Here is an 18,254-nt window from a genome sequence, read left to right on the forward strand (position 1 = left end):
CTCTGAAAATTTTAGCCCAACCATCTCCCTTTCTGAAATCCTTTCTATTTTAGTAATTCTGAGAACATATTCAGAGAGGTATTGTATTACGTTCCTAGGTCTGCAGTAAGAAATCGTATGACCGCAAACTGGGTGATTTAACCGAAAGCTATTCTCCCATGGTTCGGGAGCATTCTCCCCATTTTTTTCAGATTTCCCCAGAGATCTCCACTTATTCCCCTCTTAGGTGTCTCTCTAGTGTCTTCTTCCAATAGATCAAATCAAATATATACACGTACACTAACCTGTCCTCAGACCCTCCAGGTTCTACAAATTGTTCTCCAACTGGCTTTATTTACCTTCGTTGCATATTTTGACATCTCTTCCTTTGGATCTGCCCTATTTATTCTTCACAATGATAGTGTTCTATTCTGAGTGGTACATTCTTTATATAAATGTCTCCACTTGTTGGGCTCTTGGATTTGTATCCTTTTTGCTTTGACAGACAATGTGGCAATTAATATCCTCATGTCCTTGAATGAAATATGTCTGTAGAATAAATTCCGAGCAGCTGTGTGAAAAGCTAGGGTATTTCTGTAGAGAGAAGCTGTACCACTTAAGTCTTGTCATCAGCTGTGTGTGAGAGTGATTCTCCATCCATAATCTTGCTGCATAGGGTGTTATTAAACTACTTTCTGGGGTTTTTGATGTACAAAAGTTTTAAACGTTGAGTGAATGAATTCATGGCTATCACTGTGTGGTTTCTGCTTTTGGTACCATTAGAATGGCCTCAAATGTGAAGATTACTTACAATTTTTTTATTGCATTAAAGCCTCTTCAAATTTATGTAATTTGAGAATGAAAAATACAGAAAGGTTACAGTGAAAAGGTGGATTAGGTCTCCCTCCTCCACTGTACCCCAAAAAAGGTAATTTTATTTCTCATGCATCCTTCCAGAATTTCTTTATTCATATATAAGCAAATGGAAATATATATATTCTTATTTAGCTCTCCCCTCTGTCTTTTAAAATTTTGCACAAAATGGAGTGTAATGTATACACTATCCTGCACTTGCTTTGTGCAAATATATTTTGCAGGTTAACCCAGATCAGTAAATACAAAGCATCTTCACCCTTTTTTTTTTCTTTCTTTTTAAAGAAAGTGCCTACTTCATTGTGGGGGCAGCTGCACTATAATTTATTAAACCAGTCCTCTGTTGATGGCCATTCAAGCTGGTCCCAGTCTTTTATTATCATAAACAATTAGACAGTGAATAATGTCATACCATTTCCTGTGTGTGCAATCAGTTTGCAACGTTGATTCCCAGAAGTGGAACTACTGGGGCAAAGGCCCTGTGTGTGTGGCACTTGATTAGATCTGACCAAGTTTCCTCCTAGAGCAGTTGAAGATGATTTGAAACCTGTGGCTGTATTTTCTCTTAGGGTTTTTTTTTTTTTTTTTTTCCTCAACGCTTTTTAAAAAATGAGAGATTTGCATCTAAGCGAAGGCACAGACTTTAAGGATCCTGTTCAGTGAGTTTTGCTGAGTGTATATGCCTATGTGACCCCACCCCAATCACCGTAGAGAACATTCCATCTCTCAGAAAGTGCTCTTATCCCTCTTTCCACTCGGTAACCCTCCCTCCTTCCCGGGTAATGGCTCTTCTGCTTTCTCAGATTTGCCAGTTCTAGAGCATCAGCCAAATAGAATCCCACAGTCTGTAGTCTTCTGAGCCTGGCTTCTCTTGCTTAGTATAATGTTCTTGAGGTTCTTTCCATTGCTGTGTGTGCCAGCAGTTGCTTTTCACTGCCCTGGTGTCTTTTTGACACTAGCATTTTTTTTTTTTTTCCATTGACTTAGAAGGAATTCTGGTGTATGATGTGTATTCGTCTTCTATAGCTGCCGTAACAAATGTCCACAAACTTAGTGGCTTAAAACCATGCAGACTGATCCATCTCACAGTTTGTTGGTGAGAAGTCTGGTGCCCGTGGCAGGTTTCACTAGGTTGAAATCAAGATGTTGCCTGGCTAGGAGGGTCTGCCCAGAATCCTTTTCTAAGCTCATTCGTGTTGTTGGCAAGATCCAGTTGCTTGCAGCTGTAGGGCTGAGGTTCCTGTTACTCGACTGTCACCCAGGAGCCTCTCTGTCTTTCCAAGGCCACCCGCGTTCCTCCCGTTTGCTCCCCCTCTGTCTTCAGGGCACGGACCGACAGGGTTAGTCTTCTTCAGGTTTCACGTCTGATTCTGCATCTCCCTCGCCTTCTGCTCCTCCAGCGTCTTTCTGACTCTAGCCAGATAAGGTTTCTGCTTTAGAGGGTTAATGCAACTAGATTGGGCTCACCTAGATAACGGCTTCTCTGGAGAAGGAAGTGACAACCCACTCCAGCGTTCTTGCCTGGAGAATCCCATGGACAGAGGAGCCTGGTGGGCTACAGTTCACGGGGTCACAAAGAGTCAGACACGACTGAGCGACTGAACACGCACAGGTGGTGTTAGTAGTAAGCAAATCGTAGTCCTCAAAGTCAGTTGAGTATGAGTTCTGACTTTGGATTCTTAGCCCATGCTTTCTGTGCCCACCTTCCTGTGGGAACAGGGAGGAGTCGGTTTTAAAAATCACTGTCTCTGCCCTCCGTTTTTGCAGTTGTCTGTATCCCCAGCTTTCCAGAGTTGATCTTGGATTGTTCACTACTTTGAGGATGTTTTGAAAGGATTTCAATTAAAAAACGAAAACAGACAAACGACAACAACAAAAAACCCACGACCAAGAAACAAAAAAAGTAAACAAATTTGCTGTTAAGTTGTTATGTTGTACCCAGATAAGGGACAGAGGAAAAGCCTCTCTCTCTGTCCCTTTCAGCTGCTTGGAGCCCACCCTGTTTGTGGTCTGGCTCCTGTAAGTCAGTTATAGAACTCTTCATGTGTATACACACAATGCAACTATAATGGAGAAGAATTTTTTTTTTTTAAGAATATAGATAGATACACGTATAACCGAATCACTCTGCAGTATACCCGAAACTAACACAGCGCTGTAACGATCAACTATCCTTCAATAAAAGACAAAGCCGAATAAAGACACACGCACACACAAAATGACGGCAACAGCAACCAGTGTCTGCCTTGTTTTCAACTTGCTGGTTTCAGAACCTCGCCAGCGCATTTGCATTTTTCTTACGTCTGCTTCCTCTGTTGTTGCCAAGCAGCCCTGGCCACCTCCCAGCAACTGGACCTTGACTCCTCCTATGGATATAGTGAAACTGAGCAAAAGCAGACTCTGCCCCTGTGAAACTGTCTTTACCTTCTGATCTTTTCGCGTTAGCCCTGCTGACAGAACTGAAGGTGCAGGAGCCTTTCCCGGCGGTCCAGTGGTTGGCTTCACCTTCCAGTGTAGGGAGTGCTGGTTTGATCCCTGGTCAGGGAGCAAGGGGGTACTAGTGGTAAAGAATCTGCCTGCCAATGCAGGAGAAGTAAGAGATGCAGGTTCCATCCCGGGTCCGGGAAGATCCCCTGCAGGAGGAAATGGCAACCCACTCCAGTAGTCTCGCTTGGGAAGTCTCATAGAGGAACCTGGAGGTTTATGGTCCATAGCGTAGCAAAGGGTTGGACAGGACTAAGCATGCTTCCCAGCCAAAAACAAAACATAAACCAAGAGCAATAGTGTCACAGATTCAATAAAAACTTTAAAAAACGGTCCACATCAAAACAAACAGAAAAGCTGAAAGTGCAGACTGTGATGGATCCAGGCCTCCAGTGCCGCTGACTGTTTAGCCTCCACCTAGTTTCTTCAGAGTGGAGTCTCGCCCCCGAAGCCAGTCCATCTAGGTTTGGATTCCAGCACCGCCCCTGTCCCTGGGACTATGGCAAGGCCCTTAGCTCTCCTTGCCTCAGTTTGCCTATTTGTCAAATGGGGACACAATCAAGCCTACCTCCTGGGGCTTCTGGTAAGAAGGAAATGACATGATGATGTAAAACACATAGTAGGTGCTCATTACAGAGTCGTTCTCAGGAGTACTGTCATTACAGTACATTATTACCACTGTGTTTAACAGTTTCATCTATTTATATAGACTGCTCACTTGTTTAAAAAAAAAAAAAGACTCGACAGCAGAGCTCTAAGCATTCTAAGGCAGCGATATAAAGCATTCTTCCCTGTAATGAAGGTGTAACTGTCAATAAATCCTGTTGAGAAGCAAAAGACTTTCTTTGTGGTTGGCAATCCCCCTTTCCCTTGTTGCGTGACCGTACCAAGAAAAAGCCAAGATGTAAGATGATGAAAACACTGGATGTCTACTCATAATATTTAGAGCTCACTTAATTTCTAGAGAAAAATCAGATGTGAATTGTTTTTATTGTATTTGTAAGTACAGTGGAAACGTTTTGTGTTTGAATTCTTAAATTAAGCCCTTAAAGAGTCTCAGTTTAATAACATTTATGGTCTGATTATGAAGGTGGCACATTTTCTGGCAATTGGAAAGTCAGAAGAGCTCAAGGAAGGAAATTAAAACCCTACCTAATTCCAGTGGTGAGGCTGTTAACATTCTGACATGTCTTCAGTACATTAGGTGTGTTTAAAATTTAATTTGGGATTATGTGCCTTTTTATGTAGCCTGTATCTTTCATTTAGTAATGTAGCCTATCATTAAATGTTCTTTTACAACATGACTTTAAAAATAACCGTGTGGTGTTCCACTATATGGGTGTTTTATGACTGATTCAAATCTGTTACACATTATGGAATATTTAGGGTTATTTCTGGTTTTTCACTGTGGTGAACATCTATGAGGCTAAGTATATCAGCGATCTAATATATTTCTCCTGTAAGCCGTATATGACAGCTCCCACCATTTGGGGTCACTCTTAAATATTTCCTAGTGACCCTTTACTATTTTAATTCTTCATCCTTTTGCCTACTAGTGACGGTGATCCTGGATACTTGTATTCCTTTGTGAATTTTCTGTCTGTGGCCTTACACATTTTGATCAGATTGACCCTTTCTTGCAGTGAAAAGGTATTTATAAAAGAGGGGTACCAGCAATTCCCTAGTGGTCCAGTGGCTAAAACCCTGTGCTTTCGTGGCCGTGGGCCTGGGTTCAATCCATAGTTGAGGAACTAAGATCCCACAAGCTACATGGTGCGGCCAAAAGGAAAAAAAAAGAGGGGGAGAGAGATTAACCCTTTGTCAGTTGTTACAGACATTTCCTGTTTCCAGTTGTCCAAAAATGGCCACTTTAAAATTATTTATTTGACACCTGGCTGGCAGTATTTGAAGGAGAAACACATGTTTTTAGTCTCTAATCAATTATATAAACTTTTTCTCACGGTCTCCTCTGTCATCTCTGTATAAATGTGAGTTATAGAATTTAGAGATTATTTAATGCAAAGTCTAGGTGGAATTTTTAATTGTGACTTGTTTAGCAGTAACATGCCTCATTCTGGAATAGCTCTGCATGGTGAGTGCAGGAATGCAGTTCAAAAGTCCAGTTAGCTCATGGGCTTAAAATAAGCCACCGGGACTTCCCCTTCCCTGGTGGTCCAGTGGCGAGGACTCTGTGCTCCCAATGCAGTGGACCCGGTTTTGATCCCTGGCTGGAGATACCAGATCCCACACGACACAACTGAGACCTAGCACAGACAAATAAATATTTTAAAAGTAAAATAAGTCACCCCTTCTATCTGCTTGGGTTGGCTTCCCTGGCCCCCAAACCCCTTGCCAAGGTTTGAAATGATACAAACAACAGGGATTATTCTCTGTACAGTGATTGTGCTGGTCAAGAAGGCTTTTGATAGATTGTACTACCCCACAGGTGCAGGGCCTATGCAGCCACCTGAAGTGTCCTCATTTTTTAAGACTTTTCCCACTGCCTTCCCTTTCCTGCTGCCATCTTGAGAAGAGAAAATTCTAAGGGACATCTCTTCTGATCCCCACTTTTCTTTTGGCCATAGCGTGTGGCATGCAGGATCTTAGTTCCCTGAACAGGGATCAAACCCATGCCTCCTGCAGGGGAAGCAGTCTTAACCACTGGACCACCAAGGAAGTCCCTGACCCCCACCTTTTCCCTGCCTCCTTGGCAGCTGCTTCTCGAGGCTCTGCGAGGCCTCTCCTGTCCACTACCTTGGTGTAGCAAACACTCCTGAAGCCCCATCAGGTGGGCAGGGCTCCAGGCCACACCAGAGAGAATCGGTAACAAGCAGCCTCTCTGGGACTAGCATTCTAATTCATTACACAGCAAATATTTAAGTACCCATTCTGTGCTAGGGCTACCAAATGAATGAAACAGGAGTCAGGAAAGAGGTAAGGGCTTCCCAGGGGACGCAGACAGGTAAGTGGGCAATAGCAATCTCAGGGACAAAATACTTCGAGGGTTTTAGGACCTTTGGAGACAGTGGAAGGACTCAACTCCTTGGACGAGTAGGCGATGCAGTACAGGGTCAAGGGCAGAAACTTGGAACTGGGGTCGGAACTGGGGGCACCCATTAGCCCATCCTTAAGCAAGTGACTTGAACTTCTTGAGCCTGAGTTTTCCTCATCTGAACAGTGAAAATGGTGCCTCCTTCTGAGCTGCTGCGATGGGTAAATGAGAGTAACGCTTGTTGCAGTTATGGGAAGAGCTGCCACTTATCTAGTGCACACCACCTGCCAGCTTCATGTCGTCTTTTTAAAAAAGATTTTGTTCATTCTTTATTTTGGCTGCCTTGGGTCTTCGTTGCTGCACTAGGCCTTCACTGCTGCGCGTGCGGGGTGGGGGCCGCTGCTCTGGTTGCGGCGCACGGGTTCCCCACTGCAAGGCCTTTTTTCGTTGCACAGCACGTGGGCTCTAGGCACTTGGGCTTCAGTAGTTGTGGTGCATGGGCTTAAGTTGCCCCACAGCTTGTGGAATCTTCCTGGACCAGGGATCGAACCCACGTCCCCTGCGTTGGCAGGCGGATTCTTAACCACTGGACCAGGGAGGTCCTTCAGATCGTGTCGTGCATGGAAGCTGCCTCCTTCCTTACAGCCTGACTGGTCATTAATACAGAATAAATGGAAACGTTCTGGCCGCTGCTCCAGAGGTCAGAAAAGAACTGAGAAAGAAACCGTCTGGGATCAGACACTCCGTCTGGTCCCTGGGTGGGGAGGGGTGTGGGCAGGGTGTGCCTTCAGCTGGTGGGAGGGGCCAGGATGAACAACCTGCCCCTTCAGACTCCGAGCGCTGCAGATGTGGAGAGGACGGAAGCCCGCGCCGCCAGCCTTCCCTCCTCTCCTCACAGGATGGACCCCACAGCTTACGCTGAGCGGCTGAAAGAGTCTGGCAACCAGGGCTTTAAGAGTGGGAACTTCTCTTTGGCCATCAGAAAGTACGATGAAGCCATCCAGATTCTCCTGCAGTTGTACCAGTGGGGGTAAGTGTTCGGATTTTCTCCCTGCCTCTTTTTCTTATGTATGGAAGGGCATGCACTCTCTTGCTTTTGTTTTTTTCTCACCTTCTATCACACCAGCTAGTTTCAGTTTCCTTTCTCCTCCCACTTTCTGTTTATCTTCTCTGCAGTGTCAGTCTCAGTGAAGCTAGAGGAATTCAGGAAACAGAAAGTGAAACGCGGGGGACTGTTGATAAACCTTGCAAAACTTCCCCTTTTGTCTGGTTCCAACAGAGTTCCTGGAATGACTGACTCTGTCTCCAAGCCTCTGGGCTTGTCATTCATTTGATCTTGTTTATCTGTGCTATCAACCCACTGGCCTGGCCACAGGGCAAGCCACCAGGAACTAAGGCTCACCTCTTCCCCTGCCCGTTCCGCTTCTAGCAGACCTGTTCCCAAACATTTCAGGATCATGGCCTGCTTACAAATTATGGAGGACCCCAGAGAGCTTTTGTTGGTGTAGTTATCAATAAAGCCTGCATTAGAACTCAAAACTGAGAAACATTTAAAATATGTATTTATTCATTATTTTAAAATGTCAGTAATAAACCCATGACATGCTGACACAAGCAGTGTTTTTATGAGGAATTACTTTTCAAAACCAAACATTTAGTGAGAAGAGTTTCACATTTTATGTATTTGCAAGTCTCTTTAATGTCTGTCTCAGTGGAAGACATCTGGCTTCTCACATCTGTTTCTGCATTGAGCCTGTTATGACATCACACTCCAGATAGCCTCTGGAAAATTCCCCATCCACATGTGAGAGGAGGATTGTGAAAAAGGCACCTGCTGTCTCGGTATTATTGTATTAGTTTCCCGTTGCTGCTGTAAGAAATGACCACCAACTTCGTGGATTAAAACAATACACATTTATGATCTTATGTTTCTGGAGGTCAGGGGTCCAAAATGAGTCTTGTGAGGCTGAAAAGCAAGGTGTTGGCAGGGCTGGTTCCTTGGGGAAAGTGAAAGTGAAGTCACTCAGTCGTATCCGACTCTGCGACCCCATGGACTGTAGCCTACCAGGCTTCTCCATCCATGGGATTTTCCAGCAAGAATATTCGAGTGGGTTGCCATTTCCTTCTCCAGGAGACCTTCCCAACCCGGGGATTGAACCCCAGTCTCCCGCATTGTAGGCAGACGCTTCACCGTCTGAGCCACCAGGAAAGCCCGGTTCCTTGGGGAGGAGCCTCCATTTCCTTGTCTCTTTCACCCTTGAGTGGCTGCCTGCGTCCTTGGCTTGGGGCCCCTTCCTGCATCCTCCTCAAAGCACATCGTTCCAGTCGCCGCTTCTGTCATCACATCTCCTTCTCCTCTGCCTGTGGCCGGCTCTCTCAGTCTCCCACTTACAAGGACATCTGTGATCGTATGCTAGTCCAGATCCTAACCTCAAGATCCTAAATTAATCCCATCTCCCAAGTTCCTTTTGCCATAAAAGAAAACATTATTTGGAAACCATTATTCAGCTAACTGCAATTGTGAAGATATTTTGACCTTGGGGACCACCTGAAGTGGTCTTGGGCACCCCCAGAGGTTACCACATGATTCTTTGGGGACAGCTGTAATCCAGGAAGCAGAGGTTGGCATTTGTAGGGTGTATGCAGCGTAAACTTGTACCTCAAAGTGGCACTGAGCCGAGTTCCTGACACATGGCTCCCACCTCCTCCCTCCTATCTCCTGTGTCTGCGCTGGATTGGAACTGACTGTAACTGACCTGGGCTTGTAGTTCTGTCATTCTGCCCCCTCGTGGTTCAGATCAGAGCTGTGTCAGAGCTGGGCCTAGAGTGCCTCATTCATCGGGGGAAACGTTGACTTCCCCTTCTGTCTTGCAAAGAAAAAGGTAGCGTCAGATTGTGGTGGTAGTACCACCACATGGTGGTGGAGTACTGACCACATGGTGAGTACTCACATCTCAACGCCACCGCTTAGCAGATGCATGACAGCTAAAGGGACTCCTGCCTGCACCCTCATGTATTGCCTTTCATGGGACCTTCCTGATACAGTTCCCGGTGCCCATCACCTGTCACCTGCCTTCCTGCTGCTGCCAGCCGACACAGGGCTTGTGGTCCACGAGCAGGTGTCCTGGGGAGAAGGGGATGGAGGGAAGCAGGATCAGGTAGGGATGGTGTCTCCACTGGAGTCAGCTCTGGACCCTGAGTTAGTTGTACTGCAGAACTGTCTCTCTTTAAGACAAGGAGGCTGACCTTTCTGATACCTGTGTCAGTCAATCACCAGCTGGTAGGTAGGCTGTCTGGCCCCCAGGAATTGTCCAAGGGAGTGGGGCGATTAGTCAGCTCAGGCTGCAATAACAAACTGCCATTGACTGGGTGGAATAAACAACAGGAATTTGTTCCTCACAGTTCTGGAGACTGGGAAGTCCAAGGTCCGGGTGGCGGCCAGTTCAGTTCCTGGTAAGTGCCCCCTTCCTGGTTTGCAGATGGCCTCATTCTCACTGTGTCCTCCTATGGTGGAGAGAACAGGAACACTCTGGTGTCTCTGCTTATAAGGGCGCTAATCCTAACATGAGGGCCCTGATCTCCTGACTTCATTTAAACCTAATCACCTTCCTGAAGGCCCCCGCTCCAAATACCGTCACTCTAGGGGTTGGGGATTCAACAAATGAATTTGGTGGAAACACAGTCCATAACGGGGGTATAACTTCCTGGGGAGAAGGCAGCTCCCATTAGGGTGAGGATAAATGGGGCTCAAGGAGACCCTAGCTGCAGCCCACACTCATTCCTGCTAGGATTGGCTGCACTGGCCAGGGTGTCTGGGCTGGACACTTGGTGTCTACTACACTGGGGTCACAGCTCCCTTGTCAGTTACCCTCTGACAGATTCACCACCTCTCCTGAGCTTCTGGGCCCTCATACTTTACGGAGAAAAACTAGATGCAGAAAGCCCTGCGGGTGGGGACATAGTAGAGGAGATTTTTACTTTGCTTTATATTTTTGTGGGTATCTGTATTACCTAACTTTTCTGTTTGTACTATTTTTACAATGAAAGTAGTTCAAAAAAAGGAAGTATAAGCCTTGCTTTTCCACTTTGTGTGTCTTGAATTAAACAGCACTTGGACTTCTGTTGACTTTTTATGGTATATTTTGTGTTTTGCTTCTTCCAATTTGGTTTCAGCAATAACCTTGCAGCAGTATGACCCCTAGACCCAGGCCAGTACTTTGACCACCTGATGTGAAAAGCTGACTCATTGGATAAGACCCTGATGTTGGAAAAGATTGAGGGCAAGAGGAGAAGGCGACAGCAGGGATGAGATGGTTAGATAGCATCACTGACTCAATGGGCATGAATCTGAGCAAACTCTGAGAGATAGTGAAGGACAGCGGAGTCTGTCATGCTGGAGTTCATGGAGTCACAAAGAGTCAGACATGACTTATCGACTGAACAGCAAAGAACCAGGCAGGAGGGGCCCTGACCTGCTGTGCTTTTGAGGGCCGATTTTGCCTTAGTCCAGCTGTACTCTCGCTATGGAGGGAGTCTGGGGCAGAGGCTTTACCCACTCAGAGCCTTGCTTCCTTCCACCAGGACCCCAGAATTCCTGTCTATGGCCCCTGCTCCTAGCATCTGCACGGGCCTCTTACCTGCAGACAGTTTTCAGAGTGCTTTCCAAGGTTAGGGGTGAGGACTGAGCTTGGACATCACATCTCCTGCCATGCAGGATGAAGGCTGAGCTGGAAAGAGAAGGAGTGGTGAGGGGCACCGGCCTGGCTCACCTGGCCCTGAAAGAGTGCCTGTAGTTCTAAATTTGAAGCTTGCCTTTCTGATTTAATTAATTTAAATTTACATGGCTGTATGTGATCTGTGGCCACTGTATCGGACAGGGAAGACTGGTCGCATGACGTAGGTGCCTCCTTTTGCACTCTGGCCCTGGGTCCCCTCCCATTTGGGTGGCCCTGCCTATGTACTAGAACAGTGCTCATCCAGCATCTTTCACAGGCTCCGTGGGGACAGTGTGGTCACATGTTTTGAGGAGCTCTGCCTCCATTCAGCATGCACGTGTATGTCCGGTGGCCCCCACGGTGTCTGGACTTTGTGAAGGCTCAGTGAGAACTCCCAACCTCTCCACCCTGAGGACCAGTTGTCTTTTTTACAGCATCTTCACCAGTGGACTCTAAGGGATAAAAGTCCTGTGGAGATCAAAAGGAGGTGGACTCGAGGTGCTGAGAACATTTGTCATGAAAAGGTGGGAGGAGAGGATTTGGGAGTGAGGAAGGCACCTGGGACATTGCAAATGACCTCACCTTTGTAGGCTGTGAGGGTCAGATGTCATAGGTATAATTGGGACATTTCCTGCTGAAACCCCATCACCATGGCAAAAATAATCAGTATCAGAACTGTGGCCTTCAAGGACTGGGTTCTGTATTTGCAGGACAATACAGCTATTTACCGCCTACCGGTTGGTCCTTTCCCACAGGGTTCCCCCCAGGGACTTGGCTGTGCTGCTGTGCAACAAATCCAATGCGTTTTACAGCCTTGGGAAATGGAACGAGGCCTACGTGGCTGCCAAGGAGTGTCTCCAGTGGGATCCGACCTACATAAAGGTAGGCTGACTGAACACTGCAGTTGCTGCCTCCTTCCCTTCCTTGGTGTTTGTTTTGTCTTTATTCTTCCATCTCTCATGTTTATTTTTTTTGTTGTTGGCTGCGAGGTCCATGTGGGACCTTGGTTCCCCGACAAGGAATCGAACCCGCACTCCTTGCATTGAGAGCTGGGCGCCCTAAGGCGGATTGCCAGGGAAGTCCCTGTGTTTTTAGGCGTGCTTCTCATTCAGCTCTCCTTGCACTGTAAACAGATGTGCACAGCATCTGGAGGCGAGTAGGAAGGATGGTGGCCAAGTGTTGAAAGACGTTTGCAGGGGAGAGTGGAGCCAGGCCTAATGGTGGATTCAGTCCAGTGGTGGTCTCAGAGCTCATTTTGTTCTGATGTATTTACACCCAAAGTCATAGTCTCTGCGTGTTCTTTGCTGTTTGCAAGTTTCAGTTTTTTCTCCTTCCTGGTCATAAGAATTCCCCGCAAGAGGGATTTTATGGCGATCCTTACTTCTTGGAGTTTCTGCTTCTAATCAAAGAAGGGAGGCTCCAGGAAGGCTTCTTTCTGCATCTGTTGAATCTCAGATGCCTTCATCTCAAAAGAATCCTTCTGCCAAAGTATCACATTTTGGGGTGATATATTCTGATCCCCTTCACCTCCCTCCAAAATAAAAGGTGAAACTTAGACCTGAGAAAGGCAAAGAAATGGGAAATTCTGTACCAGCTTACTTGGCTGCTTGCTTCCTCTGACTGTCAACTAAGGTTTTAGACTTTTTAAAATGCAAACAAATCAGTAAATAATCAGAGGTTTGGTGAAGTTGAATTTCATCAAAATTTAAGTTGAATTTCAGGTGCTTGCTTCTTTTTTTTTTTTTAAGTGTTTATTTATTTGACTGCCTTGGGTCTTCGTTGTAGCACTTGGGATCATCCTCACATCATACAGGACCTTCCGTTGCAGCACACAGACTTCCTAGTTGGAGTGGAAGGGCTTAGTTGCCCCGTGGCATGTGGGACCTTAGTTCTCTGCCTAGGGATTGAACTGCTTCTCCTGCATTGCAAGGCAGGTTCTTAACCAGTGGACCATCATGGACGTCACAGGTGCTTGCTTTTTTTCTTATGAACCCAGTTGGTGAACACCTTGCATTATTTTAGACAGAAAATTGTTTTGGTAGCCCTTGATACTGATTCATTTCAGTGGTCAAAGTGGGGAAGGCAATATGGATCATTTTGTTCCTTCTCAGGAGCCTAAGAGTTTGCAGACAGGCAAAACTGGACCATTGTCCTCTATTAATCATTGTAAGTTTCCTCTCCCTACAGAAACCGAAAGAAATTTTTGGCCTCTGGTGTATATTGCTTGTAATATGGAGCTGAGTGACCCTCAGTGCTTGCCATTTCCATTGGAAATCGTGTTTACTTGGATTGAAAGGAGCAGGGAACAGCTCCTGTGTTGACATGACAATCTCATTCTTTTCCAGAACACTGTAGCTGTAGGACTACATGGTTTCATTTCTCCCCTCTTGCTCAGGCTGTGTTTTAAGGCACAGAAACATAAACCACATACGTCATTGGAACCAGGCCCACTCCTTTCTCTCTGATTCTTACGCTGTGTGCTCAGCCGGTTAGTCATGTCTGACTGCGGCACCGTGGACCATAGCACACCAGGCTCCTCTGTCCATGGGATTTCTCAGGCAAGAATACTGGAGTGGGTTGCCATTTTCTCCTCCAGAGGATCTTCCCCTCCCAGGGATCGAACCTGCGTCTCTTCTGTGTCTCCTGTATTGGCAGGCGATTCTTTATCACTGAGTCACCTGGGAACAGAGGACACCAGCTGGCTCCAATGTTAGATGCTGTATGTGTCATGAACTTGAAAGGGATTCTTTTCTTGCCAGTTACCACTTGATAGGAGCATTGTGGCATGGAATCCGATGTGGAAAGCCTATATCCAGAGCTCGTTAGAAATCTGTGTTTACTTGGAAATCAGTGTTTACCTGGAGTCTGTTGCCTCTGATCCTCAATCTTGCCTTGCCTTCAGCAGCAGTTTGGAAGAGATGGGCATGTTAACAGTTCTGTTTTTTCTCGTTGCAGGGATACTACCGAGCTGGTTATTCCTTGCTGAGGTTGCGCCAGCCTTATGAAGCCGCTCGCATGTTTTTTGAGGGTCTGTGGCTCGTGAGGAGCAGCCAGGACAAGACCCAGATTGCTGATTTCTTGGTGGCAGTCTTCACCACGATGGGCAGTAAGTCGGGAATGGGGGAGGCCTGCCCTCTTTCTTTCTTTTAAAGGTCTTGTGATTGTCTTTGAATGGCTCCTTGGGGACTCTGGTTTCTGGGGAGATAATTACAGGGTGTTTTTCTTTGTGGCTTCTATATGCGGTTTGAATGAAACTTGACAGTGGAAAACACATGGAAAGCTTTGATGGCCCAGGCCTTTGCGGAAACAACTTCATCTTTTTGCACAAATCACTTAAAGCTGTCCCAGTTTTCCAGTTTTGTTGCAGACTTCTTAAGCTTTCTATGTTGCTATCCATGGGCCTGTCCCTACTCATACTGCATGTCTTACCTGATTTTTGCATGTATTTCTCCAGTATGTCAAGAAAGTGTTGCTGTTTGCCATGAAAACAATTTGAAGGGACTGAGGGAGGGTCCTCCGGAAGCTGATAGTCTGCTAGGAACACACCTGGGTAGGGGTGGGCATGTTGGGGGAGGTGGTGAATTGCATCGACCATTAGGTTATTAGTCTGACGACCTGGCCTGTGATATGGCTTTGTCCGTGTCCTTAAGTTGGCAAAAACAGACAAGTATGAAACATAATATGAAGGATTCCCTGCCAGGGACAAAGGCATTCTTTCCCTGGGTATCACAGCACGGTCTAAAGTTCTACCAACGGCCAGGCTGTTGTTTTCCAGTACTGTTTTTGATCAAATTTAAGATTGCACTAATTTAAGATGTGCCACTATTTTAAAATTTTATTGTTATGATTTTATCTTTTGGCCACACCACACAGCAGGTGGTATCTTAGTTCCCCAACCAGGGATTGAACCTGTGCTCCTTGCAGTGGAGGGGGAGTTGGGGAGGGGTCTTAATCCCTGGATTGCCGGGGACGTCCCTGTGCCACTAATTTATGTCCTGCTGTTGAGACAGCATCAAGGGCAACACACGTCCCGATTCTAGAGATGGTAGAATGTGAGCAATGGCATATGTTAGAACTGCTGGAAAATGGTCCCAGATTTCAGAAACAGGCAAATTACTGCTGATGATACATTTGACTGACACGGATCCAACCTTTCCCATTTCGATTGTGGAAAAGCAACTTCTGTGATCTGTGGAGGGGATCCTACAGACTTTGGCAAGCTTGGCACAGAGAGGGGGTGAGAGCAGTGTCGGGTGGTAGGTGGGAAGTAGTTAGAGGTGGGCTTAGCCGTGTCTCCCAGCAGAGACGTCAGTGTCCAGACAGGTGCTAATGAATCACAGCTCTCCCATCTGCCTTTTGCTGACAGTGACTAAAGCCTGCTTCCCTTTCCTCTGAGCCTGTTGGTTTGTCCCATTCCCTACATGTCCTCATTGTTCTCTATGTCTTTTTTTTTTAAGCTTAATTTATTTGTTTATTGTGGTTGCGCTGGGTCTTCGATGCTGCACGCGGGCTTTTTCTTGCTTCGCCGAGTGGGGGCTGCTTCTCGTTGCGGGGCCCGGGCTTCTCTCTCGGTGGTGGCTTCTCTTGTTGCCGAGCACAGGGTCCAGGTGTGCAGGCTTCAGTAGTTGCAGCACAGGGCACAGTAGTTACGGCATTCGGGCTTAGTTGCTCTGCAGGATGTGGAATCTTCCCGGACCAGGAATCAAACCCATGTCCCCTGCATTGGCAGCCGGATTCCCATCCGCTGTACCACCAGGGAAGTCCTCCCTTTGTGTCTTTTAAAAGCCACTGTTCTGGGGCTTCTGTGGCAGTCCACTAGTTAAGACTCTGCACTTCCAGCACAGCGGGTGCAGGCTGGATCCCTGGTTGGGGAACTAAGATCCTACACGCTGCGTGGCACGGCCAGAAAATAAAAAAGTGTACAATCCAATGGTTAAGAAAAACTAACAGCACTGCTCTGTCAGAAGCCAGTCCAGAGTTTGGGAATTCCAGACAACTGACTCTCTGGTGTGGCTGCCCCTCTAAGAAATCTGGATCCTGAGGGGGGCAGTTAACAGGACTTCTTAGGACAGCATAATCCTGACTTTTCTACCTGTTTGGAGGATGACTGTTTGCCCATCGCCCAATTTCTAAATTTTTAAAACTATATTTATGAAAATTGTGTATCCTGTTTGCACACTGTATGTTTGTTTTGCTATTTGGCTGCTCATTTGTGGAAATCGATAACCTTAGAAGAGGGACCCTGTTATACTGGCCCCTGACCTGTCCCACTTGGATATTGTCATCCACAAGTTTGCAGGGTCATGAGAGGCAAAATGTTGATGGGCCTCTAGGTTGAAAGAACACAAACTGACTAAAAGAACTGCTCCATCTGGATTCCGTCTTGGTTTTGTCATGAACTAGCTGCATGATAAGCCACAAACCTTGACCTCATTTGTCACAGCTTCTCACTGTTGAATGAAAATAATATGTGTCACATTTTTCTTAAAGGAAGTGAGTTTAATAATTTCCCTCAAGTACCCACTTCCTCCTCCGTAAATGGAACTAACAGGCACTGCCTTATTAGTTGGTCCGAGGGATCAGTGCAGCATATATCACTGGGCTCAGCAAATAGAGAAGCTATTATGTTATAGCTCACAATAAACTGCCTTAAGGGACTGACTTTAACCTGAACTTAAAATGATTGCCACTTCAATTATATAGGACATTATGCTTTGAAAAGGCCCTTCTTTCTTATTTCAATTTTTAAAAATTTTATGCCCTTTTTGCAGGTTACTTTCCATTAATAGTCATTACAAAATGACTGTATTCCCCATGTTGTACAAAACATCCTTGAGTCTGTCTTATATCCACTTGTTCATGCCGCCCACTCCCATAATCCTCTATGGCCCCTCTTTTTTTTTTTTTTTTTTTGGCTGCTTGAGATGGAACCCATGCCTCCTGCATTGAACGCTCAGAATCTTAACCACTGAACTACCAGGGAAGTTGCTCTCTTTTCTTTCTGATAGTTTTAAATTTATCATTTGTCTATGTGTGCTCTTAATTGGAGGACCTTTTCCTAGATGTTCTAGACTTGCCCCAAGTTAAAATTTCTAAACTCTGGAACTTTCTTTCAGGTGACCCCATTGTTTTGCAGAGTTTCTTGCCCTGCTTTGATCGTATTTTCACTACTGGCTTCTCCAATGAAGTGTGGCAATCTGTAATAGAAAAGTTGGCAAAGAAAGGCTTATGGCATGTAAGTAAAAGGAGATAGCTGTCTTGTGAGGAAAGGCAAATTGCATTTCTTTAATTTGATTAAATTTATTTCTCTCTGCTGGCACTGGGGAATTATAATTCAGTACTTGTTTATCTTGATGCCAAAGTAACTTTTTCATTGTCACGCCATTAAAGATGAAAAGCCACTGAGATAATATTAGTTCACCAGTTTCCGTTTATTAAGCTTGGAAAACAGTTTGTGGCAACCTCACTCTGTGCTCTCTGTCTCGATTGCCATCAAGGAAGTGTAAAGTCCAGATGCTAATGGTGACATGGAATGAGGAAAATAAGTAATTGTTCATCTTTATAATCTTCTTTATACGGCAGCATGTGCTAGCTGGGGCATGATGACCTGCTTGTGCTTCTCAGAGGGTTTCTGTATGACATCAAGAGACTGTTACCCTCGGGTAGCAGCGAGATTGCAGGACCTGAACCCACAGCCAGGAATCCATAGGATGAAGGAGCCCAGTGGCTTCCCTGCCACACAGGTGCCTCCCTGAATCCAAGTCCTCCACTGTCTGTTCTGAGCTAATTCTTTGCTCTCTGGGCCTCACTTCCTCACTTGTAAGTTGCAGGATATAAACCTATTCCCTCCTGGTTGTGGGGGAGGATTAGAAATAAGAGATCAATAGCACCTGATAATAATATCATTGTATTATTTTATCATTCTCATCATGGTAAGCCCTTGGTGATAGTAATGTTCACTGAGGGCCTGCAGTGTGCCAGACACTGAGCCCCAGGGGTTTTGTAACACCTGGCACCTGTGTGCTCAGTGTCCAAGGAGCAGTGGCTGTCATTGACCATAATGACAATTATAGGTGGCCTATAATCACTCCTGAGAGTGGGCTGGCCCAGAGAGGGAGTTTGGTTAGAAAAGGCCTGCAGGCTTTTTAAAGCAATGCAGACCAGAAAAATCACAAAAGCAAGAGCAGCCTGAAAGGACTCTGGACCCAGGA

The 18,254-nt window shown here is 45.9% G+C and overlaps 1 protein-coding gene across 1 annotated transcript in view; it reads left to right on the top strand.

Moving 5' to 3' along the window:
• The window catches only part of TRANK1 (tetratricopeptide repeat and ankyrin repeat containing 1), a 95,892-nt gene that overhangs the window by 12,704 nt on the left and 64,934 nt on the right, over positions 1-18,254 (top strand). The window contains 5 exon segments of the mRNA XM_018067182.1: positions 7,227-7,358; positions 9,731-9,781; positions 11,799-11,925; positions 13,999-14,149; positions 17,160-17,278. Coding sequence (XP_017922671.1) covers positions 7,227-7,358; positions 9,731-9,781; positions 11,799-11,925; positions 13,999-14,149; positions 17,160-17,278 — 580 coding nt within the window.

Source organism: Capra hircus, chromosome 22 (genome assembly GCF_001704415.2).
Source record: "Capra hircus breed San Clemente chromosome 22, ASM170441v1, whole genome shotgun sequence".
NCBI classification, from domain to species: domain Eukaryota; kingdom Metazoa; phylum Chordata; class Mammalia; order Artiodactyla; family Bovidae; genus Capra; species Capra hircus.